This window comes from Prionailurus viverrinus, chromosome C2, assembly GCF_022837055.1.
Source record: "Prionailurus viverrinus isolate Anna chromosome C2, UM_Priviv_1.0, whole genome shotgun sequence".
NCBI lineage: Eukaryota > Metazoa > Chordata > Mammalia > Carnivora > Felidae > Prionailurus > Prionailurus viverrinus.
In genome coordinates, this window is record NC_062569.1 from 45510962 (window position 1) to 45535542 (window position 24581).

The window sequence follows — 24581 nt, forward strand, 5'->3', positions numbered from 1 at the left end:
TGTACTCTTTTCATCTTGCAAGTCCTTGCCACAATCCCTTACCCCCCGCCCCCACCCCCCCACCCCAAAAAACCCTGACTGTTTCGGATAAGCCCCCCAAAAGAATATAGTACAGGCTCTTGTTCCTCCAAATACTCTCCCATTAGGTTTATGACTCCTTTAGAATGGGTAAGTGCTTTTGCCCTTCAGTTAAAGTTTATTCAGATACCCTGGGAGCAGCAATATACTGGCTTCAGTACCCATTCATTAATTCACTCATTCATTGATTCCACTCGGCGTGCTATGTGCCAAGCTCAGGGATAATGGTGGATATGTAAACGTTAAAGAAAATACATATGGTTTCTGCTCTAACAGAGAATAGAATAGGGTAGGGAACACACATAAGACAATTGTAAACCGATTTCAGTGAGTGTAACAGCAAGGGAGGTACAGGTGGCTATTACTGAGAGGGTGGGCAGCATCATGGAAGGTTCCTTGGAAGTAGCTGTAGGAAAAGTTAGCTGAGCAAAGGGAGGCCGGACCGGTGTGGGGAGTGGTCTGGCCATGAGGAGCTATAATGCAAATGATGGCCCCCATTCCTTTTCTAAAGGTCGGGTTTGCATTGGGATCGAGGTAGAGACAGGATCTTGTGGGAGTAAGAGGTGAAGGGCAGGGAAGGACCTATCCCATTTCTTTCATTTTAGAATTTTGCATAGGGCTGACCCATCCGCTTGATCATCATCGTAATATACCCCCAAATAATCAAATGATGCAGTTCTCTTGAAACTTCACTTCTCGCCAGCCTCAGCGCAGTAGTTGAGAGTATTCCTTTGTAAAATTCGTCAGCCTATTTTTGTATTCGGAGCTTAAAACCAGAGCTCTCCCCTGGCAAAATCGTATTATTCCTTTCTTGTTAGATCCAACAAAAAGGCTGCAATGCTGTTTTCTCTTTATCTTTCATTTGAAAATTGTGGAGAAAATGCCATTGCTTTTACCAGAAGAACTTTCTTTGTCTGAGGAGATGGTGAATTTCAGACAGAAGCGAAACACTGTTATTTCCTTCCTGCTTGAAAGGAAAATTCAAGCTAGGTTTCCTTTTCGAGTTGTTAAATATTTTAGAGGTATTACTTTGTTAGGGAGACAGCATCATAGTGAGACTGCGTTTCAAATTCCTGAAGTAAAGGTTGCTTGGGGTATCTTAAGACTCGCAGCCTTTCACCATAGCTAGTCATCCAAGCGTGCAAGCTCCCAAAACAGAGCGCATGGTCCAGTAGTTGAGAGGATGGTCTGAGATTCTGTTCTGGATTCTGGAGTTGACCATGGGGTCAACTTTGTCATTTCAGAGTCGGAGCACAATAACCTCGCTTGAATTTTTGCCAACCCTGTGACTGTGAAGAGATGTGAAGGGAAACAGCTTACTGTGATGTTAGGGCATCTTTGCTTCTCTCTGTCCATGGCTCTAAAAGAGATGTGGGGCCAAGGATAACTACAACCTATGGACCAAAAGATACACGTGAAACGTATCTTCTCTTTGTGGCCTGGATGCCAGGCACACGGGGAGAGGTGTGTAAGGGAAGGGGGTGATGGTGGGAATAGGGCTTAGCACTTTTCCAATATGGCCCTTAGTCCCCAGCAAGGGGGCTCCTTGCTCTGGGTCCCACATTTAGAGGGTGCTGCTCTCTCTCTTCTAGAAAGACCCTTCCTCACCCTCCGGTGCGGGTCAATGGGATGAGCCCATCTTGAGTCCCTCACCCATATTCTAGCTCATGCTCCTGGGACCTGGGACTTTCTCCCCGAATGGCCCTGAGTGCATTTCCAGGGCTGCATGGGTATCTGTCTTCTTTGGAGCAGTCGCTCTAAGGGCAGACTTTGTGGCTGGTGTTGCACAGCCCTGAGGCCTGAAGATGGTCAAGGAACAGCTACTGTGAGGGTGCAGTCAGAGCTCAGATACACAGTAGAGTGTATACGTGGGGCCCTTTGCAGTATGGATAGAACCAAGCAAGAGGAGGGAAGTGGACAGACAGGGGCCAGCTCTTCTCTGTCACCGCATTCAGGTCCAGAATTTTAAATGTGAATGTGGCCTTCCAGGTCCTTATGGGGAGATGTTGTCAAGGCAGACGGATAGAGCATGTCTCATTGAATAGTTTATTAGCTTATGACTTTCAAATGTTCAGACATGTGGTATGTGGACTGTCATTAATAGTCTTGCTCAAGGCCTCACAAATGTTAGGATCAGGCCTGCGTGCTTCCTTCTTCCTTTTCCCAGCTATCCATGTTCCCCAGGAGTCCAAACTCAGCCGGGGCCCTTTGGACAGACGCCTCACGTGTTTGTCTGACCAACACCGCTCCTGCTCATGAGGAAGGTTTGAGTACATTAGATGTAAGAAAGCCTGCCAAGACGTGCTCCAGCTAGAATTTGGGACATAACCAGGCACAGGACCCACGTTTTGCTGTCATGCGTCTTACCCAGAGACCAGCCATTTTCCTTTATGTGTTTGATTGCCCTGCCATCTGGCTGGTACTGTAATATTTATTTCCCCCTTTAATGACTGATTACTGAGTTAATCCCTGACTGAAAAGGATAGCTGAGTTATAGAGCTGTCACACAATGAATTACCAGTCAATTAACAAACATTTGTAATGTGCTAGACATTGCACACTCATGACTGTCTCTGGCAGCTCTCTGGGACTGCGGAGCTGGACGCCTCTCTCCTCCAGTCCTTACAATATAGGGAGCAAAGGTCACGGCCAACAAGAGAGCTGCCTCTTCGTCCCTGGCTGATCGTGAGGGTGACTATGCCGTGATGGGTGAGAACAGCCTGCCAGGATCTCTGTGAGTCCAGGGTACCGTGGGCTTCAGGGGAAATGTGTCCTCAAAGGTGAAAAAAAAAAAAAAAAAAAAAGCTCTGATACATTCTCCTATTATCACTAAGATTGTATTGTGGGAAATAATAAATTAGAATTTCAATTCCATTTAAAGTAATGGCCAACATTTCCAGAAAGCTAGCACGTCATCTTTAAGCTCTCTTACAGATGACAAATACTAGAGGCATTCCATTGCCTCTGCAGAATGATAAATTGATAATTTCCTTCTTTAAGGAGTCTTGAAAGATGATAAATGGAGGTGGAAAAGCCACAGCTTTGCAGGTGTAGGTACTAATTTTCTGTGAAATTATGCAATCTCAGTAGAAAGCCATTATCAAAGGTGAGGTCTCCAGCAATAATTTCTTCCGCAAATGAAAGCGGTTCTGTCTTCACCCTGCTGTAGAGACCAGTGGCTGCTATCTAGAAAAGGGACAGCAGGACAAGTAAAACAAGTTAATACCTAAGAGTAGATTTTGAGGTCTTGATGGGGAGAAATTTGGTCACGTGTTTCCAAAGAGAAGGTGTGGATGAAAGAACACCACCAGTTAGGTTCAGCTTTTTCTCCTCATCTCCTGTACTGGAGAGTTGAAGAACCCACATCTAACTTAAGTTTTACAAATGTCATGTCAGTAGAGCAGTGATTTGTGCAAAGAAGAAATGATCTAAAAACACGATCTTTTTTCTAATTTGAACTGACTCTCCGAAAAGGAGAATATTCTTTGTTTCAGAAAATACACAGAGCTACTTCTGCTCTATTCGTTTATTCAACAAATATTTGTTGGGTGCCTACTGCAGCATTCTGGGCCCTGGGGATACAGCCCTGGATGAGCCGACAGAAATCCCTGTCTTCATGGAGCTGTCAGTGGTGGAGACAGTGGAGAAGAGGCAATAACAAGATAAGCGAGGACATTCTGGCACTTATCAGAGTGTGATTTGCACTAAGGGGAATAAAATAAAGCAGGGAAGGGGGTGGCCAGGGAGGCCTCAGGGAGAAGATGATGTTCTAGTGCCTCTTGAAGAAAGTCAAGGAATGAGAAAGGTAAGTGAAGGGAAGAGCATTTTGGGGTAAGGGAACAGTGTGCGCAGAGGACCCGGGCGGTTTGGGCAGAGAGCGGCAGAGAGCCATGCAGAGAGGAGTAAGAGGTGAGCCGCGTGTGGGGGCAGGGGCTGGCGGGGTCCTGGGGTAGGCGCATCAAGTGGCGCTTTAGAGGTCATAGCAAGGACTTGCACTGAGACTCTAAAACAAACAGAGAGGAAGAGACACACTTGCGTGTTCTGAATAGGAAGGGAGTCTGTTTGCGCTTGTGATAGAACAAGATTGAACATCTCCTTGCACGAGGTCATGGCCGGGTACAGGGCAAAGTGCGTTAACCTTTTCCAGCACCCTCGACATGAGTAACCTGGAGTGCAATCCTGTCACTGCCCTGCTGCCACCGGCACCTCAAATCAGAATCTCTGGTCCTTTGCCATCACGGGCTGGCTAATACTACTTTTTTCCTTCTGTGGCCTCCTTCCTAAAGTCTATGCTGAGAAGCCAGTAGAATACTGTCGTTGCCGACTTTTCCTACCACACTCCCGTCCTTCAGCTTTGCTCAGGCTCGGTGGCTTTGATGCCTGGATATCCCTGTATCTCCCTTCTCAGACTTTAGATAACAGCTCCTCCATAAGGACTGAAGTGGAAACAAGACCCGGAGAGTTTCTGACCACAGTTACAGAATAATATGTCCTAGACATATTACAGAGGCCAGGATATTTGGAGTATGGAAATTGATATGTAATGTAAGCCTTCATCTATTTTTGTACTGCTCTTTATTTTCCTGTCTGTGTGTTTCATGTGTGACTGTGCTTGTTTATGTTCCATGCCATAGTTGTAATTATCATAATTAATTAGGCCCGTATCAGGAACATCTCCCTTTTAAATGAAGGCAGCCATTGTATTTGTTTGCCTTGCTTGGTATAACTCCTAACATGATACTATGTGTAAGAGAAGACGTAATAAATACAATTTGCAATAAGCCCACATTTTGGAGGTTTTCACCACCTCCAAAAGGCCTGAGTCAATACCTCTCATATCACCTTCAGAGAGTATTCACTGAACTATCTAGAATGTTCTATGCATGATCCATGGAAAGTCTTCTACCTGGCCTCTTCTCTTCTCCTTGCAGATCTGGGACTATGCCATCAACTGGGAAACTTCTAGAATGCAGTATAGAAAGGCAGACACTCATGTATCAGTGCCCTAGTGTGAAACTGTGGATCCAGTCGCTTCCATGCCCAGACGCTTCTTCTTTGGCTCCCTCTCTTTCTCTACCTCCCTAATTTGTGTACATTTCTCTCTCTCTCTCCCCCACTGTATTAGAAACCTGGAGGGAAGTGTTTTCAACCCTGTTTTCCCCATTCTGCCTTCCCCTCCCATTTACTCTCCCATTTATGCTTTCACAAAGCTCACTGTTCAGCAATACTCTTGAAACACCCCTGTCTTATAGCGTCAGGGACATCATGACCTCCTGGTTTTCCTTCCTCCCCTCTAGACACACCTAGTCAGTGTCCTTTGCCGGCCGCTCCTCCTCAACCCAAAAGCGAACTGATGGTGTTCTTCGGGGATTGGTCCTAGGCCAATTTTTCTCTATCTACATTCTCTCCCCAGATGATCTCATCCATTTCCATTGCTTTAAATAATATCTATATCCTGACAACTCCTAAATTTATGTCTTTTGTCTAGACCTCTTCTCTGAGCTCCAGACTCATATATCCCACTGGCTACTTGCCATCTCTACTCACATACCTCCTAGGGTCTCAAAGTTGACATGCCCCAAATAGAACATTGATTTCTAGTGCTAGGCTCCTCCTTCCACATCTTTCTTGCCCTGAACTCTAAGTCTATTCCTCCCCTTGTCTTATTCGTCTTGGTAAATGCCACCACTGTCGACTTGCTTCAGCCACCGGGAAAAGGTTTTACTTTTGGATCTACTTTCAAAATGTTTTTAGAATCCATTCATCTCTCTCCATGTCCAAGGCAATATAGCCTAGTCTTTCACCAGACATTTCTTAAAAGGTAAATCAGCAACCTCATGTCTCCTTAAACTCTTTCACAAGTTTCTCAATGTAATTAGAATCAATTCTGAAAGATTTACCCTGGCTGACTTTTGAGGTCTGACATTAACTGCCATCAACAGGTCTTGATAATAATGTTGGTGTTTTTTGTTTTTTGTTTTTTGTTTTCTCTCATTTCCCCATCATTACTTACCCCTAGCCACCTGGGCCTTCTTTCAGTTCCCACAGCAAGCCGACCTCTTTCCTTAGAGCCTTCATGCATGCTTTCTCCTCTCCTTGGGAAAGTCTCTAGGGGTCCTCAGCTCCTTTGAATCCTTAGAACTACTTGCTGCCCAGTGCATCAAAGCCCCATCCCTTCTTTCTTTCCATTCTCTATTATAGCAGCATGTTGATGAGCCTTACGGGATTGAGTGTCATCTCTAATTGCTTATGTACACTTTTGTTTGATTCTTCTGCTAGACTGTAGGTTCCACAAAAGTAGGACTTTGTGTACCTGATTGGTTGTGGCATCACCAGTTCCTATTATGATGGCCGGCACATAGTGGGCATTCAGTCAGGGTTTGTTAAATAAGGGACACGTATGCACCTAAATCAGTGGTTCTCAACACTGGTCACGCATTAGAATTACCCGAGAGAGATTTATAAAAACACCTGTACCCAGGCCCCACCCCCAGAGACCCCAATTTAATTAGTGTAGCGCGGGGCCTGGCATCAGCACTTTTAGGGAGTTTTCCGAGTGATTTTAATGTATAGTCCAGAAAGAGAATCACTGCCCAAAATGAACTAAGGGAACCCATTGAGGTATTACTAAAATCCTAACTTGGGGAATGGTTTCTCAAATCCAGTTTATAACTGACAAGATGAGAAAGAGCACGTGGGCTGCATTGCCTGTGTTTCATGAACAGTGATGGTGGACAGAGATGCTACATGAAGAGGGCTGAGGAATAAGATGAACCAAACTGGAAGCCATAAGTAGTAGAAGGAGCATCTGGTCAGAGAGGGCGACAGGCTATCAGGCCAGAGCATGAGCAAGCGCTGGTGCCTGAAACCTTTGGTGGCCTAATCCAAAGGTTTGTTCTCTTTCCTTCTCTGTCTCCAGGGTCTGGCATGCGCACTGGGACATATGAGGAAAGGCTCATAGCTCCGCTACCCCAGCAGTGTGGGAGGAAGACCTCTTCTCCTTCCTTCTCCCGTATCTTCATGCCTCAGGATGCCAAGCCTTGGGTCCCCATCCAGCAAGGGAGTAGACAGATCCAAATGATATCGGTATGAGGAAAGGGGGCATCTTGGGGAACCCAGGGCTGAGTGGGAGAAGAAGGAAAGGAGGTCTGAGGAGGAAGGAATTTTCTCTGCTGGCTATGAGGAGGGCTGCCTGGGCAGAGAAACAGGGGAGGAGACTCTGGAAAAGAGCTGCCCTTCCCCACACCCCCCACTGCCGGCCAGCAGAGAGGTTTTTAATGGAGTGTGACTCACACGGGAACAAAATGACTTCCTAACACAGGCTGTCCCCTCTTTGTGTGTTTATCTGTTGGCTCATAGTTAGAGTGTTTGTGATAAGACCGTAATCCCCATCCTTCCACGATGAGGGTTTAGAGCTGGGATCTCCATGAATATTATAACTTCGGATAAGCATTTCCAAAACTCCAGGGGCTTCTGCTTACTGTATGTATGCTGAAGCTGAATGAGGTAGTCTGCGATTCAAGAGTGATCTGTTTACCCCCAAAGGTCACAAACCATCAGTCCGTTTGACCCTGACACGTGTTTTGTTTTAAAAAGTGATGGAAAGTTTTGCTATTTAAAAATACGGATTGGGGGCTTTAAAAAGCAGACGATGTGCAAAACACCTGTCCTTTACCTTCTGCGAGACAGATCTGGAGCTAGCTCCTTCTTTCCCTTCCTCCCCGTCTCTTCCTTCCCTCATCCACAAACCTTTATTGAGGGCCTGCTTTTGCAACAAGTTCAAAGATAAATAAGATATAATGTAAGCGCAGGGTCTGTGTGTTCCCGCATATATTTCTGTGCTCAGGTTTTCTTCGCATCAGACTTGGCCAAGGGCCGAGATAAGATCTGGGACTTGGATTAAATGCTGCATTCTCGGAGTCATCTCGCTTTTCAAATACCGTTAGTTTGGTCGTCCGTTAGAACTGTCAAATAATTTGTCTTCCAAATGGGCTGCTCTTCTGAATTCCGTTCAGAGGCTGGAGTGCGAGATGGCTGTGCCAGTTAATAAGCTGCCGTGTCTGGGCTTCATACGAGCCTTTTCTCTGCTTTGCGATGCTGGGTCAAGACTCCCCCGTCTCTAGTCTGCCTTGTCAGCTGCTTCCCGTTATGCTCTGTCAACAGACAGCTGTGGGGAGGGGACACGAGTGGGACGGAGCACTGGGGGACTTCCCAGGCCCCTCGACCCTCCCAGAGCGGCTGCGGGTGTCCCGCGACACTCTCATCTCCTCAGAGGGCTGAGACCAAGCGCCCCGGCCTCTCTCAAGCCGCCAGGTTCTGGTAACTCCAGACTGTTCTTCAGATCTTTAAGCCCTGGGAGTGGCGGCTGCTTTCTGAGAGCGCCGTCTCGGAGTTACCCCAGGGGCTCCTTTCTGTGCTGCTGGTCCTCTCACACCTGTGCAATGAGTCCCTGACGGCCCTGGTCCCCAAGAGCTTGCAGCAGAATCACCTGAGAGGCTTGTTGAACACATTGCTGGGCACACCCCTCCCCCTCCAGAGTTCCCGGTGCAGGAGCAGGTCTGGGGTGGGGATTTGCTTTTCTATCAAGTTCCCAGGTAAGGAAAGGCTCCTGGTCGGGGGACCCCACTCTAAGAACCACTGCTGAACATTATGTTCCCTCCGGGAAAATAGCGCGTGTTCTGTTTTCTGGCTAGCCTCTGATTGAGTTAATGGCCTTCACTAAAATAGCACACCACCCAGATCTACCAGTTTGGTTTGTTATGCTGGGGGAGCACGGAGGTAAAGCCAACATCCACTTCTCACCTGGCCCTACCTGTGAGAGTACATCACTCTGTTGGTCTTTCTGTCCCCACCCTGCCCCTGTGTGCTTGCTCCTCTGCCCTGGTCTCGAGGCCCTCAGCCTTCCTTTACATATCTCACCCCATCTCTCCCCGGCCCTTTTCCTCTGCCTCTGTGGGCCTGCTCTGCTAATCCCATCCATTTGAATTCCGATTTCTCTAACGGGTACTAAGTGCCCCAGCTAACACCTCCTTCTGGGTTTGATGTTTCAAGTCCACAAACACGTACTGAAGTGTTTACTGTGCGCACAGCCTCATGCTGGATGCCCTTGCTGGAGATGCCAGGATGAGAAAGATTGGTCTCTGCCGTCTTAGGGTCACTGTTGCTGCACAGTTTAGAACTGTGCTATCTGCTGGTGAAAGATGTGGGGAAAATATTAGCAGAACCCCCACAAGAGAGAGAACTGCTCTGGTTAAGTGAATTATTTGATTAGCAAGATGTGGATGAGGCAAGACTCTGAGATGGGCGCTCAAGTACCGATGGAGAGAGGCTAGGGTGTTGTTGCAAGGTGACTGAGCCCCTGTTAACCACAAGGCTCTGCTTCATAGAGAAGGAGCTTTGCAGGTTTGTGGCCAGAGTTGATTTGTGCTAGGGGAAGGGAGCCGTGTCCAGACAAAGAAGGGCTTGGGGCCTGCCGACAGTTAAAGGGCAACGTCAGGGAAGGAAACAGTCTAATGGGGATTTTTTTTATGTTTATTTACTTATTATTTTTTTAAATGTTTATTTTTGAGAGAGAGAGAGAGAGAGAGAGAGAGAGAGAGAGAGAGAGAGAGCACAAGTGGGGGAGGGGCAGAGAGCAAGGGAGACAGAATCTGAAGCAAGCTCCAGGCTCTGAGCTGTCAGCACAGAGCCCAATGAGGCACTCGAACCCGCAAAATGGGAGATCATGACCTTAGCCGAAGTCAAACGCTCAACCGACTGAGCCACCCAGACACCCCTATTTATTTATTTTTGAGAGAGAGAGAGAGTGAGCATGAGCAGAAGACAGAGGGAGACAGAGAATCCCAGGCAGGCTCTGCCCTGTCAGCACAGAGCCCAACGTGGGGCTCGAACTCCCAAACCGTGAGATCATGACCTGAGTCAAAATCAAGTCAGATGCCTGACCAACTGAGCCACCCAGGGACCCCTCTAACAGGGATTTTCAATCCACTGTTGGCTGGTGTGAGTTGTAAGCTCGCATCTCTACATGGAATCATTAACAGAACTATGGATGCTTCCTGGGACTATGACAAAGTACTACGTCTTTTTGCAAGTCTGAAATGTGGTGAAATGAGAGGCCTTCCATAGAAACGCTACATACGAGTTATGTATACATTTTTTATTTTCTCATCTTTCTCTTCTCCTTGTAACTATATCCTAAGCACCCTGAGGCACTACCTTGAGTTTGTATTCTTTTCCATCTGCCTTGGTTATTGAGTAGGACATGTTTATTGATGAACTGATTGCTGAGTTTAGAGTTTATTTTTTTCCCAGATACATACATCGTTAGGCTACACAAAGTACCTAAAGGCTTGAATATTACAACTCATGTGGGCAGATCACTGGCCCTTCACTTCTTTTGCATGATTTGTATTTATTTTTCTGATTATGACCTGAGATCAAGACCTGAGCTGAGATCAAGAGTCAGACACTCGGGGCGCCTGGGTGGCTCAGTCGGTTAAGCGTCCGACTTCAGCCAGGTCACGATCTCGCGGTCGGTGAGTTCGAGCCCCGCGTCGGGCTCTGGGCTGACAGCTCAGAGCCTGGAGCCTGTTTCAGATTCTGTGTCTCCCTCTCTCTGACCCTCCCCTGTTCATGCTCTGTCTCTCCCTGTCTCAAAAATAAATAAATGTTAAAAAAAATTAAAAAAAAAAAAAAGAGTCAGACACTCAACCAACTGAGCCACCCAGGTGCTCCTGTTTTTCTGATTGTGAATAAATAAATACACACTATTGAACATTTGGAAACATTAAAAGGCATGAGAGAAAGTGAAAATCACACATAATTTCCCTGCTCAGAGGTAACTACCGCAAATATAATGGTCTCTCTCTCTCTCTTTCTGTGTATCTGTATGGAGGCTAGAGAGAGTATATGTACAATATATATATACTCCTATATATTGTCCATATTTATATATAGTTATAAAATCTTATATACTGTTTTATTCACTTTTGATACAAGCATGCATCCTTTTGATTACATCTTCAAAATGTGATTTAATGTCACCATCATTTATTCATACAGAGTATCATAATGTGTATCTCAAATTTCCCATTGTTGGATAATTATATTTTTCTCTACTTTCATAATCATACATAACACTGCAGTGGACATCCATCTATATGTACTATAACTCTACATTTAGGTAGACCTGTCTTTTGACACACTGGAAGGCACATTTGTCTTCAGAAGGAGAATTTTGTACCCACCTGACATGAAGCTCAAAAGATACAACCCTAGTGGGCCATGAAGGGTTTCAAAGGGCTTGCCAAAAGCATTATACATGAAGAAGGCCGTTCCCACCATGGTTAAAACAACCAGGATCGTGGAGAAGAGAATGACGTTGACGTGGATGCTCAAGGGGATCACTTTGAGCAAATCTGGGAAAACTAAAGATAAAACAAAGATTAGAAGAACTTTCATTAGTGATAGTCTGCAAATGTAATTTCAAAAATTAAATCCTTCTTCTTTTTAACCTCAAAAATCACTAAAATCCTTCCGATGAATACATTCTCACTTACTAATTTACAAGGGATTTAGAAAAAGGTTTAAACACAGGATTATTTTCTAGAACTCACCAGTAGAGACCAACAAAGAGGAGAGTTGAAGGAATTTTTTCTACCCTTGGTCATATGTAATTGTTTGAATAAACAAGTGCTGGCTTTACAACCAAAAACTGTGCATGTTGATGACCAAACTTTTAATGACATTTCTCAGTAGACATTTTTTTTTTTTTAATCTATCTTGAAATGACATTTTTGGTTTGGGAATATCTGGGGGAGTTCAAACATCAGGAAGTATTTCTATTTCTTTTACTACCAAAAAAGAAAAAATTGTTTCTAGTCCACACCAAGATTAAAAAATGGGGTATTTTCAGTCAACTTCAATATTTTCATGTAGTACAAGCTGTGGGAAAATAATTTCTGGTGATACGAGAAATATTTTCCATTTAGAAAACATGCCAAATCTATTTCTAGATTTTGTGTTGTGTTCAGGGCAAGTTTTTCTTGTTTGCAGAGGAAATGAAATACTTTATAAATGTAGGGTTTCTCTTATCTGATGTGGCATCAGTATGCTCAGCATCAGCAAACCTGGCGAGACCAATCTGGGGAAGTTTAGTGCAGCCCATTTAAGTTTCCCCAACATTTATTAAGTGCTTTCTTAATTTATTTACTGGGCACCTAGTATGTGCCAGGCATTGTTCTGGCTGCTGGAAAGAGAGCCATAAAATAAGATAGGCAGGGTCCCCATTGTCTTATGGAGATTATAACCTAATGGGAGTAAACAGATAATTAACAAGTGAACAAACAAATGTGATAGCTTATCTCTAAAGATGGCCGCCATCAATTCCTTCTCTCCTTCAACGCACATGTCACTTCTCCTTTAAGAGGTAGAATTCATTCCTCAGTTCCCTTGAACCTGGGCTAGCCTATGACTGCTTTGACCACCTGAATATGGCAGAACTACAGCGTGCCAATTCCAGGCCTAGCCTGTATAAGACCAGCCGTTCCTTTTTTTTTTTTTTTTTTTTTTCTCTTGGAGGCTTGAGCTGTTATGCAGGAAGTCCAAGTTACTCTGCTAGAGAAAAAGGCGACCCAGAGGAGCACCAGACATGGGAGGGAAGAGTCTTGGACATCCAACCCAGAAAAACCTCTAGATGACTCCAGCCCCAGGTGCTATTTAATTGCAACCCAATCAAGCACTGCCAAACTGAACTAATAAATTTTTGTTTTAAGCCCCTGAGCTTTGGGAGGCTATTATGCAATGGTAACAATAAGACACTTTCAGATAGTAGTGCTAATGCTATAAAGAAATGAAACAAGGTAATAGAATTTTGAGTGGTTGAGTGAAAGGGTGTGGGTGGTCAGCAGAGTTATACCTGAGCTGGCATCTGAATGCTGAGAAGGAAGTGGCTATAATAAGATCTGGGGAAGAACATTCCAGGGAGAAGGAACACCACTGGGGCAGCAATGAACCTGGCAAGCAAGAGGGGGCAGAAGTGAGATTGCTAGGCTGGGATCAGATTGTTGCACCTTCTGGGTCTTGGTCTCCTGACCATGTGACCATGGTAAGGCGTGGGCTTTTAATTCTAAATTCATTAGGAAGCCACTGGGAGGGGAGAGGGGTTAAATGGGAGAGTGGCACAATCTCCTTCACATCACTCTGGCTGCTGATTAGTGTGTATAAGGGGGTAGGGGGAGGAAAGAAGGCAAATGTGGAGGCAGGGAGACTCCAGGGCAGGGAGTGTTCGCAGCAGCAAGAGGCAGGAGGCTGGCCTAAGGTAGAGCAGCTGGGGGTGGTGACAGGTTATCAGATTTGAAGTATATCTTGGAGATAGAAGATAGGACTTGTCGAAAGAAAGGACTCAAGGATAAGCAGCGGAATAAATGGTGATGCTATTAACTGACATAGACAAGGAGAAGGTGTGGGTTTGGGCATGGGAGTGGGAAATAAGGCAGAAGTCCTGTTTAAAATATGCAACTAGAGGTGCCAAATAGGATTCATGTGTCTGGAGGTCTGGGGAGAAGGTGGAGGTATTTAGGGAGGTGGAACCAAGGGGGAGGAAGCAAAGTGCTTAGGGCATGCAATTTAAGGGGATAATCACTCTCTGGGGCTAACCCTGCACTTTCATGAGCCTGAGAGTGAATGTCTCCTTAAATTTTATGACTAGGGGCCTCCACGGCCTCGCCCTGGTATTTAAAACCGGAGGAATGGCTATCACCTGCAGAGAAACTGTAGTTAGAGAAGGGGAGGGCCCTGGGGCTCCCCTACATTTCCCTGCACAGGAGAGAGGAGAAATCAGCCAAGGAGACTGAGAAAGAGAGCTTGTGACTTAGGAACAAATCCATGGATGGGATGGCAGAGAAGCCAAGGGAAGAAAATGGTCCAAACAATGATGTGAATCTATAAGGACAGGTATGGGGGTGCCTGGGTGGCTCAGCTGGTTGAGGGTCCGACTCTTGATTTTGGCTCAGGGCATGATACCAGGGTCGTGGGATCAAGCCCTGCATTGGGCTCTGTGCTGAATGTGGAACCTGCTTGAGATTCTCTCCCTCTTCCCCTGCCCTGCTTGCACATGCTCTCTCTCTCTCAATTTAAAAAAGAACAGATATGGAGTTATTATCAAAGTATGTTAGATGGAAAAAACAAACAAATAGAAGTGTGCACCATTCTATCATTTGGGAAAAAGCCAAAGGGGACTGTATATAATAACAAATAATTTAAGTGCTTATCTGATTTAATTCTTTCAACATCCCACCTGCCACAGGAGAAAACTAGAGCTCAGGGGTGTGGTAACATACCCAAGATTTATACGTAGTAAGTGGTGGAGATTCAAACTCTTGTCCTCACTGTAAGTCACCACGCTACAGTAGCTTCAGGGCCAGGCATGCTTATCCACACTATTTCTAGAAGGCTACACATGAAACTGGTAACATTGCTTCTGGAGAAACAGACTAAGGGATATTTCATTATGAAACTCTTGGATTTGTTGCTTTTTTACTTCTTGGGAAGCCTTTTCTATTCAGTGAAAACCTAAATAGTAGATAGATAAAGACAGAAAACTCCTGGGACTGTTCTAGATTAAGGGAGACTTCAGAGACTTGTTGCTAAATACAATGTATGGATATTGTTTGTGATTTGAACAAACACTTTATAAAGGTCACTTTTGAGATAACCGGAGAAAATTGAACACGGACTGGGTATTAGATAATATTACGTAACTATCATTGATTTTGTTGTTTGTGTCAATGGTGTTGCGGTTGTACCTTTGAAAGTCATCATCATTTAGAAACGATATGGGTGAATAGGTTGATAGAGTACAACAATTCCTCATGTGCGTGGCGTAGCGGCAATATGGATGTTAAAGTTCACGGGTGTTCTGCTGGTCCACCCTGCCCTGTGTTCTAGGGGCACACAGTGAACCAGCTAGCCTTATTCTGCGGATGCCCTGCCCTGCTGAGCCTCCAACTGCTGAGACCGCACAATCGATCCAACCTGCTGTGCTTAGCTCGATCAGCTGTTGATTTGGTTTTTACTAGCAGTTATCAAAAAATCTGCCTCCATCTACCTACCCTTTCAACGAGGTGGCAACCTCCTTGTCTCAGATAGGGTAGCTAGGTGAAGCTGTCTGAAAATTGCGGCTTGTGACCCAAATGGAACAAAGGCTGAAAGAAGTTGCACTGATTTGCCCCCTGGAAAGAAAAGCTAGGAGCTAAAATAAATTGTCACATGGAGCATTCTAATTCTTATGAAGTCTCTTACAATTTCCACCCTTGTGAGAAAAGTCACCCAGCAGGGCACTAATCCCTGCAAGTTACACAGTTATTTACATTTTCTCAGGTTTCTGTTTTTGATGAAAATTCCCTGAGTCTGTAACAATCGGCCAGAACTCTGGTAACATCGTTCCATTTCACACAAACGTTCACAGGACTTTTGCGTGGCTGAAGCTGAGAGCAGACCGTTCAAATAAATACCGGGAGGTGTCACTTCAGCGAGATTGGATACTGTGTATCTAGGAGGTAGGTATGTTTGGTCTTTCCTTCCTTTTAGGTTTGGGATTGTAACACAGACAAAGGATTTGAACGTTTTGATCTGTGGAGGGGCTGTCATTAAATCCAGCCCGAGTCACTTCTGGCCTCCAGAAATTACTTAATTAGCTTTTGCAAGTGAAAGGGAGTTACTTATTAAAGCCCGCAGCTGATGCCACATTAGTACTGCAGGCTTGTACTCAGAATCACTCTCCTTGTCCTTCGTTCTCTTCTCACGGACTTCCTCCACTCTGTGCGCGAATCCATGTGCCTGCCTCTCCCCATCTTCAGACCACCCCAGCCCCCAAGTGCCCTTCTTCTCCGTTATTTCATCACCGAACTTCCTCAAAGAGCAATACATGAGTAGTACCAACAGGACTAAAATCAACAACCAAAAGTTACATAGCATTTGCTATGTTCCAGGTACTTTACCTATATTGCATAAATTAGAAACTTAAATGTTTTAATTCTTACAACATAAATTGAAGCATAACTCAGGCAACAGATGTTGCCAACAGACGTTGGCGAGGATGCGGAGAAAGAGGATCTCTTTTGCCCTGCTGGTGGGCATGCAAACTGGGGCAGCCACTCTGGAAAACAGTATGGAGTGCCTCAAAAAACTAAAAATAGAACTACCCTATGACCCAGCAATTGCACTACTAGGCGTTTATCCAAGGGATACAGGTGTGCTGTTTCAAAGGGATACGCGCACCCCAGTGTTTATAGCAGCACTATCGACAATAGGTGAAGTAAGGAAAGAGCCCAAATGTCCACAGATGGATGAATGGATAAAGAAAATGTGGTATATATATATATATATATATATATATATATATATGCATGTATATATTATATTTATACAATATATATATATGTGTGTGTGTGTATATATATATATATATATATATATATATATAATGGAGTATTACTCAGCTGTCAAAAAGAATGAAATCTTGCCATTTGCAACTATGTGGATGGAACTAGAAGGCATTATGCTAAACGAAATTAGTCAGAGAAAGACAAAAATCATATGACTTCACTCATATGAGGACTTTAAGACACAGAACAGATGAACACAAGGGAAGGGAAGCAAAAATAATATAAAAACAGGGAGGGGGACAAAACAGAAGAGACTCATAAATATGGAGAACAAACTGAGGGTTACTGGAGGGGTTGTGGGAGGAGGGATGGGCTAAATGGGTAAGGGGCATTAAGGAATCTACTCCTGAAATCATTGTTGCACTATATGCTAACTAACTTGGATATAAATTAAAAAAAATAATAAATAAATAATGAGCTAATGGGGAAAAAGAGCAAAAGCACTAATTTGAAAAGAAAAAAAAATAATAAATTGGAGAATAGATGAGAGATCTAAATCTTAAAATTGTCACAACATAAAACATAAATGAGGGAGATTTAAGTCTTACAACAGCATAAGGAAGGTGCCATTTTATTCTCAATGTATAGACTTAAAAAACAAAAAACCCTGAGGCACAAAGAAGTAAACTAGCCCAGTCACACAGGGGCATCTATGCCTTTGCTTTTAACCCTCCCCTGCTATTTTTTAGGTTAAAGTAAAATTAACACAGTAAAGAATTCTCCCCTTTCACTGTATACTTCTGTGAATTTTGATAAACTCATTCTGTCATGTAACCACCACCACAATCAATATATAGAACAATTTCACCATTCCAAGAACTTCCCCATTTCTCCTTTATAGTCCACCTGCCCCCACCCCCTCGTGCTGTATGTGTAACTTTGTAAAAGCTGCCAATTGTTGTCCAGAGTGGCTGTGTCATTTCACAACCTTCCCACCAGCAAAGTATGAGTCCCAGCCTTCTTTCTTGCTGGCACTTGGCAGCTTTTTAAAACTGTAGCCATTAAATAGGTGTGTCGTTTACCTCATTGTAGTTTTACTTAGCATTTTCCAAATGACTAATGATATTGAGCATTATTCTGTGAGTTTATTTGCCTTCTGTATATCTCTTTTTGGTGAAGTGTCTCTTTATATCTTTTGTGCATTTTTTATTGGATTGTTTCTTATTACTGAGTTCTGAGAATTCTTTATGCATGCTGGATACGAGCCCCTTATCAGATAAGTAATTCACAAATATTTTCTCTAAGTACGTGGCTTGTCTGTTCATTCTCTTATCAGTGCCTTTTGAAAAGCAGTTCTGATTTTTATGAGTTCTAGTTTATCAATTGTTTTTCTTTTATGTCTCATGTTTTGGATGTCAAATCTAAGAAGTCTTTGCCTCATGCAAGATCACAAGTATTTTCTCCTATGTTTTTCTTCCAGACATTTTTTAGTTTTAGGTTCACATTTAAGTTTGTGATCCATTTTGAGTTATTTTTTGTATATGGTCATGGTTAAATTTGTTTGTTTGTTTGTTTTGGCATGTGGATATCCAATAGTTTCAGTCCTTAAAAGGCTGAACATAGACTTAACATATGACCCAGCAATCCTATTTCTAGATATTTGTCTAAGAGAATTAAAAGCATATGTCTACACAAGAATCTGTATGGAGATGTTTATAGTGGCGTCATTCATATTTGCCAAAAATTGGAAACATCTTAAATATCGATCAACTGGTGAATGGATAAACAAGCTTTGGCCTGTCCACAGAATGGCATACTTCTTAGTAATACAAAGGAATGGACTATTGCTACATACAATAACACGGATGGATCTGAAATGCATTATGCTAACTGAAATTAACTACACTCAAAAGGCTGCATGTTGTATGATTCCATACACGTGACATTCTGGAAACAGCAAGATGATAAGGACAGCACACAGATCAGGTGTTGCCCAAGGTTGGCAGTGAGAGAGGAGATTGACCACAAAGTGGGGCACAAGGGTAATTTGGAGGGTAATGGAAGGCTGTATATCCTGAATGTGGTGGTATTTACGCGCCTTTATGTATTAGTCAAAATTCATAGGCCGGTACTCCTAAGAAGCATGAATTTTACTGTACGTAATTATACCTCAATAAACCTGCCTAGAACTAAAAAAGAGCATGAAGGCAAGGTCTGGAATGAGTAGGCTATTCCAGACGTGAGCAAGGGCCTCAGCAAAGGTGACAGTTTGGCACGGAGGAGGACAAGCTCAGTAGAAGGGAAGAAAAGGAGCACAGGCCAAGAGCCAAGCGCCAGGTTCTAGTCCACCATGTGACCTTGAGCAGGTCAAAGAGTCCCTGTTTCTCTCTGCAAAATGAAGGTGTTCCGTGGGGCAGCCTGGGAAGGGACCAGGCATTGGAAATTAGAGGAGGTTCACATGTCAGCTTCTTTTCTAAGTCTGTGAAGTCTCTAAATCTTGATTTCCTTATCTGAAAAATAAGGCTCATTTTGCCTTTCTCTCAAAACTGTGAGGACTCCATGACCTCAGGGTATGGAGTAGCTAGCACAAGGTAGGTGGTCAGGAGAAGCTCTCCGTGCTGTGCCCCTAGGCCAGCTCGACCACTGTTCATAGCCATCCCTTCTCACCTCCTCAAGCACACTGCTGAGGATTTCTCTTCTCTCTCTGCCACGCAATTTCCTCCTCTCTTTGGATCAGCCCCTTGGGCACACAAAAAACATGCTGTCATTTTCTCATCGTAAAAAACTCTCACGTGGGGCGCCTGGGTGGCTCAGTCGGTTGAGTGTCCGACTTCAGCTCAGATCTTGATATCCCGGTTTGTGAGTTTGAGCCTCTCATCGGGCTGGCTGCTGTCGGTGTGGAGCTGCTTTGGATCCTCTGTCCCCCTCTCTCTCTGCCCCTCCCACGCTCATGCTCCCTTTCTCAAAAAAAAAAAAAAAAATATCAAGCCCTCCAGCTATTACTCCTTTTTTTTTTTTTTAATTTCCCTTAAGCAAAACCTCTCCAGGAGTTGGCTATATTCTCAGCAGCAACTCCCTCTCTCCACTTTTTCTCTTGAACCCACTGCACTGACATAGCATTTCCCAAGAGAGCTTCGAGCTGCCAAACTCAATAGTCAATCTTTGTCCCCATCTTCCTTGGTCTACATTTGGCACAGTGGCTCCCTCCCTCCTCCTCGAAGTGCTGTCTTCCCCTGGCTCCCAGACACTACACTCTCCTGGTTTTGCCACCTCACAGGCTGCTATCTGGATCTGCGATGTTGGTTCATCCTTATCCCTGGGGTCATCCAGGGGATGACTCCATTCTTGTACATCTTCTCTTCTCCCTCTTCCCTCACTTCCTTGGTGCTCCATCCGGTGGCATGGCTTTTACTAGAAACACTCTCAAACAGATATTTCCAGCCCAGACTTTCCCCCTGAATCCCACACTTGGAAGTTTCCAGCCAACTTCCTATTGACTATCTTGACTGGGATCTTAAATAGGAGTCTCATTGTGTCCCAAACCGCACCCGTGCTTTTCCTGTCCTCACACTTGCTTCCTTCAGCCTTCTTCATCTCAGTGGCTGGAAGCTCCACTCTTCCTTGGCATCATCCTTGATTCTTCTCTGACTCTCATGTTTCATCCACCACGAAAACCTGTGGGCACTACCTTCAGAATCTGACCACTTCTCTCTATTCCCACTGCCCCACCGGGTCTAAGCCAGCGTCATCTCTCACTTGGATGGCTGCAAGGGCTTCCTACCCGGTCTCTCTGGTTCCATCCCTCCTTCTTACAATCCACTCTCAACCCAGGAGCCAGAGGGATCTTTAAAAAAATGAATTGGTTCAGGAGTACCTGGGTGGTTCAGTAGGTTAAGTGTCTGACTCTTGATCTCAGCTCATGTCTTGATCTCAGGGCCATGAGTTCAAGCCCTGCGTTGAACTCCATGCTGGGCGTGGAACCTACTTTAAAAAAGTGAATTGGTTCTGGACACCTGGTGGCTCAGTCAGTTAAGCACCTGACTTCCACTCAGGTTATGATCTTGTGGTCTGAGGGTTTGAGCTGCGCTGACAGCTTAGAGCCTGGAGCATGCTTTAGAGTCTGTGTCTCCCTCTCTCTCTGCCCCTCCCCTGCTCATGCTGTCTGTCTGTCTGTCTGTCTCTCTCTCTCTCAAAACTAAATAGACATTAAAAGAAAATTTTTTTTAGTGAATTGGTTCATATCAATCCCCTGCTTAAACACTGCCAATGGATTCTGCTCTCAGAGGATAAGCCAAGTCATTATGATAGCCTACTAGAACCTATGTGGCTGGACTCATTGCCAGACCTCTGACTTCATCTGCTACCCATTCCCTTGAGGAGTGTGCCCTAGCCACTGGACTCATTACTGTACTTCAAACATGCCAAGAGCACTTCTACCGCAGGGCCTTTGCACATACTGCTCCCTCTGTCTGGACAGTCCCCTAGATATTCCCATGGCTTGCTCCCTCACCTCCATGTCTTTACTTAGATGCTCTGTCAGAGGGCCTTTTTTGACCACCATATTTAAAGTTGTCATCTCCTGCCCAGTCACCTCCCCTTCCAACTCTCCTCCTTTCCTTACTTTTACTTTTCTCCTTAGCAATTATCACCACCTGACCAAGTCTATACTTTTACTTGTTTGTTTCTCTCCTGACACAAGGGCAGGTGCATTGGTCTGTTTTATTCACCGCTATATCCCTAGCACCTAAGAATGCCTGGCACAGTGTAGATTAGTATTTCTCAACTTTTTTTTTTTTTTCATTACTGCTCCTCACCCCAGGAGTCTTTTCAGACATTTCTCCTAATCACCCTTTCCCAATGACATCTTAATACCACAGATATATTGTGTATTGATTTCAGTATATTTATATATTTGCTTTATACACATACACACTTTTTATTTATATTTATTATTTTCATAGACACGTCTTAAAGAGTAAGAGTTTTTTTCCTGCTCCCAAGAACCAATTTTCATCCCCTTACAGGGAATATAGCAGCCATTAAGAATGCATGATGTAGCTGTTAGACATGTTTATGTTGGATGGATACCTTTTGCTTGGAGTAGGATGCAGGGATTGAGTCTGATGTGGTTAGCGGGTCTGGGGTTTCTTGGCAGAAGTCAGTGGTTTATACTGAAGGGAGTTACTTCCACAAAGGCAAAAAAAGGGAAGGAAAAAAGAGGAGTAGACAGTCCATTTGGTGACCCCAGGGCTAGAGGAGAAGAAGAGGGGGGTTAGCAGCTTCTAGTGTGATGGGAGTTTCTGGTTAAGAACTTGAATTTGTCGGGGCGCCTGGATGGTTCAGTTGGTAAAGCTTCGGCTCGGGTCATGATCTTGTGGTTTGTGAGTTCGAGCCCTGCGTCAGGCTCTGTGCCGACAGCTCAAAGCCTGGAGCCTGCTTCGGATCTTGTGTCTCCCTCTCTCTCTGCCCCTCCCCCACTCATGCTCTGTCTCTCAATAATAAAAGTTAAAAAAAAATTTTTAAAAAGAAGAACTTGAATTTGTCTGTGGAGTTTAGCAGTCGCTGTTGACCTTGATGTAACCTACTGGTGGTAATAGAAGCTGGATTGAGAGAGTTTTGGGAGAGAATCTGGGGCAATGGAGATAAAATAGAATAATCACAAGAGGGATGATAGGAACCTTTTTTTTTTTTTTTTTTTTAAAGAAGTTGAAAGACCTGGTTGGTAACTGGAATGGAATCTCAAATCTCTTTATTAAAAGAAAAATTTTAATTCAACATATTTGGGGGTTGTTGACCTGTTACATGGAAACTGATGGCTGCTTAATAGCAAGGTTTAAGGTCTGAGATTTGTAAAAGAATTCATCTCAATCCAAGGGGCTCCTGGGTGGTTCACTTGGCTGGGCGTCTGACTTCAGCTCAGGTCATGATCTCACAGTCTGTGAGTTCAAGCCCCGCCTCAGGCTCTGTGCTGATAGCTCGGAACCTGGAGCCTGCCTCAGATTCTGTGTCTCCCTCTCTGCCCCTCCCCCACTCACGCTCTGTCTCTCTCTGTTTCAAAAATAAATAGATGTTAAAAAAAAAAAAAGAATTCATCTCAATCCTAAACATGACAAAGCTCTTTTTCATTAGCAGGGTGGGGAGATTAGGAAAAGATGGACTTGCTCCTCACTGTGTTTCTATTCAAATGTCCAACTGTTTATAGAGGAATTTTTGAAAATAAATGAACAACGTTGTAACAATGAAATGGAGATTAAGATAAAAATCTCACCCACAGTCCTACCAATACAAAAGCAAGGTTTTCCCTTTTATTTTAGTTGTTTCAAATCTTTGCCCATCTTAATACTTATTTCCTATGTTGTTATACTCGTAATGGAGTTTTGAGGTTCTATTCTGTACGTCTTATTCAGAATAGAAGCGTTTTCCATGTCATACGTGTTGTCTTCACAACTATCATACAGATAACAACTTGGATTTTCCATCAAGCTGATGCACTGCTGTCTGTTAGGTTATCGTCCATGGTTTCGGCATTCCAGCTGAGGCTGTAATGGCCACCTTCAAGCACATTCCTTCTTCTTTCTTTTATGGGCGAGGAAGATGAGCAACACTAACTTTTTTGGATGAACTTCCAGGAAAGGAGTGACTTGGATCAGAGTGCTTTCTAAAAGAATGCTGTATCCCAAACTTCACAGAAGACCATGGGGGAGGGGAGGGGGGAAGAAAAGTTACAGAGAGGGAAGGAGGCAAACCATGAGAGACTCTTAAAAACCGAGAACAAACTGAGGGTTGATGGGGGGTGGGAGGGAGGGGAAGGTGAGTGATGGGCATTGAGGAGGGCACCCGTTGGGATGAGCACCGGGTGTTGTGTGGAAACCAATTTGACAATAAATTTCATATTAAAAAAATAATAAAAATAAAAGAATGCTGTATATGTATAGATCCAAGGTAACCTAAGGAAGGTGAGTTATGTTTTGTAACATACATGTCAAACTACTGGTTCAGAGCTCAGTTTCTCTTCCCTGCAGCAGAGATTCTGTAAGCAGAGATTTCTGACAAGATTATCTAGTCAGAAACCGAGAGCTAGAAGATACTAGTCATTGAGGTCACTGTCCTAATAGCAGAATAGAAAGCACCTGTCATGGGGTGGGGGGACGGCAAGGAAATCCGCACTGCATAACTAGCTCAGCAAACAGAGAAAGGCTGTCATACCCTCATTAGTGCAGTCTGCTATCACAAAACGGAGCTGAGCGAGTCCTAAGCAGAGGATCTGCAGTGAAAATACAGTCATAGGGGAGCTTTCTGTGGGGAATTGTCCCTCTCTCAATGATTTGGTGTGTGGGGGGGGTCTATTCTTTGAGCCATGTCCCTTGACTCTGTACCCCCATTGCAACTTGGGCTTCTGATCTGTGGGCTCCCCCTCCTCCCCCAGCCATCCTGCAGAGTCTTTTCCAGTCTTTTCCCCTTCTGGCCCTTGTCAGATATTCCATCCCTTCCCCCACTCTTAAGCATCTATCACCCCCACCCCCTGCCTCCATTTCTGTCAGTTTGTGTGCCTGGCTTACAGAAGGCTTGAAAACATCCAGTGAATTGAACTCTACCATTCCAAAGAGAAAACAGGGGCTATCAGGGCAATTCTCTCACCTGTCAGTTCCCCATTGCCATGTTTTCTTTGGTTTGGTCCCAACCTTCCCTCCATTCTGACTGACATTTTCTTCCTCTTGTCCAAGGCCTGGCCTTCTCCCTGTGCTGTCAGACTCATCCTTTTCTACCTCACAGGGTCCTTTCTCAATCCATTACCTACCTCTCCCGTCTGTCTTCAGCACTTTGTTCAAGCCTCTCCCGTTGTGAACATACTCGTGGACTCACCCATACACGCTCGTGCACACACAGGCATGCACGCAGGTATGCCTGCAGCCCTTCTCTGAGTCCTTGCCTCCCATTCCCTCCTCAGCTCTTACAAGGACCTCTCTTCCCCACCACTCTATCAGGAATGCTTTAGAAAGGTCTCCCATGACCTTGTGGTGTTAAAATTCAAAGGACTGAGGCACCCGGGTGGCTAAGTTTCCAACTTTGGCTCAGGTCATGACTCGTGGTTCATGAGTTCCAGCCTTTCATCGGGCT

The 24581-nt window shown here is 44.4% G+C and overlaps 2 protein-coding genes across 20 annotated transcripts in view; one reads left to right on the top strand and one right to left on the bottom strand.

Moving 5' to 3' along the window:
- MED12L (mediator complex subunit 12L) overlaps window positions 1-24581 on the top strand; it is a 699797-nt gene that overhangs the window by 199660 nt on the left and 475556 nt on the right. For 14 of the 18 annotated variants that reach the window (XR_007155629.1, XR_007155628.1, XM_047875180.1 and 11 more), the window contains exons 3-4: window positions 6998-7164; window positions 15545-15635. The exons of 2 other annotated variants lie outside the window; for them this stretch is intronic. The gene's annotated coding sequence lies outside the window, so the exon portion shown is untranslated. The remainder of the gene's footprint in view (window positions 1-6997; window positions 7165-15544; window positions 15636-24581) is intronic. 2 more of the 18 variants (XM_047875167.1, XM_047875173.1) reach the window with 1 other exon arrangement.
- Window positions 1-24581, bottom strand: part of CLRN1 (clarin 1) — a 39637-nt gene that overhangs the window by 1952 nt on the left and 13104 nt on the right. Inside the window, exons 2-4 of one of the 2 annotated variants that reach the window (XM_047875209.1) lie at window positions 11325-11504; window positions 3580-3588; window positions 1848-1877 (exon numbers count right to left, since the gene is read on the bottom strand). In XM_047875209.1, the coding sequence (XP_047731165.1) occupies window positions 1848-1877; window positions 3580-3588; window positions 11325-11504 (219 nt within the window). The remainder of the gene's footprint in view (window positions 1-1847; window positions 1878-3579; window positions 3589-11324; window positions 11505-24581) is intronic. The other variant, XM_047875208.1, reaches the window with a different exon arrangement.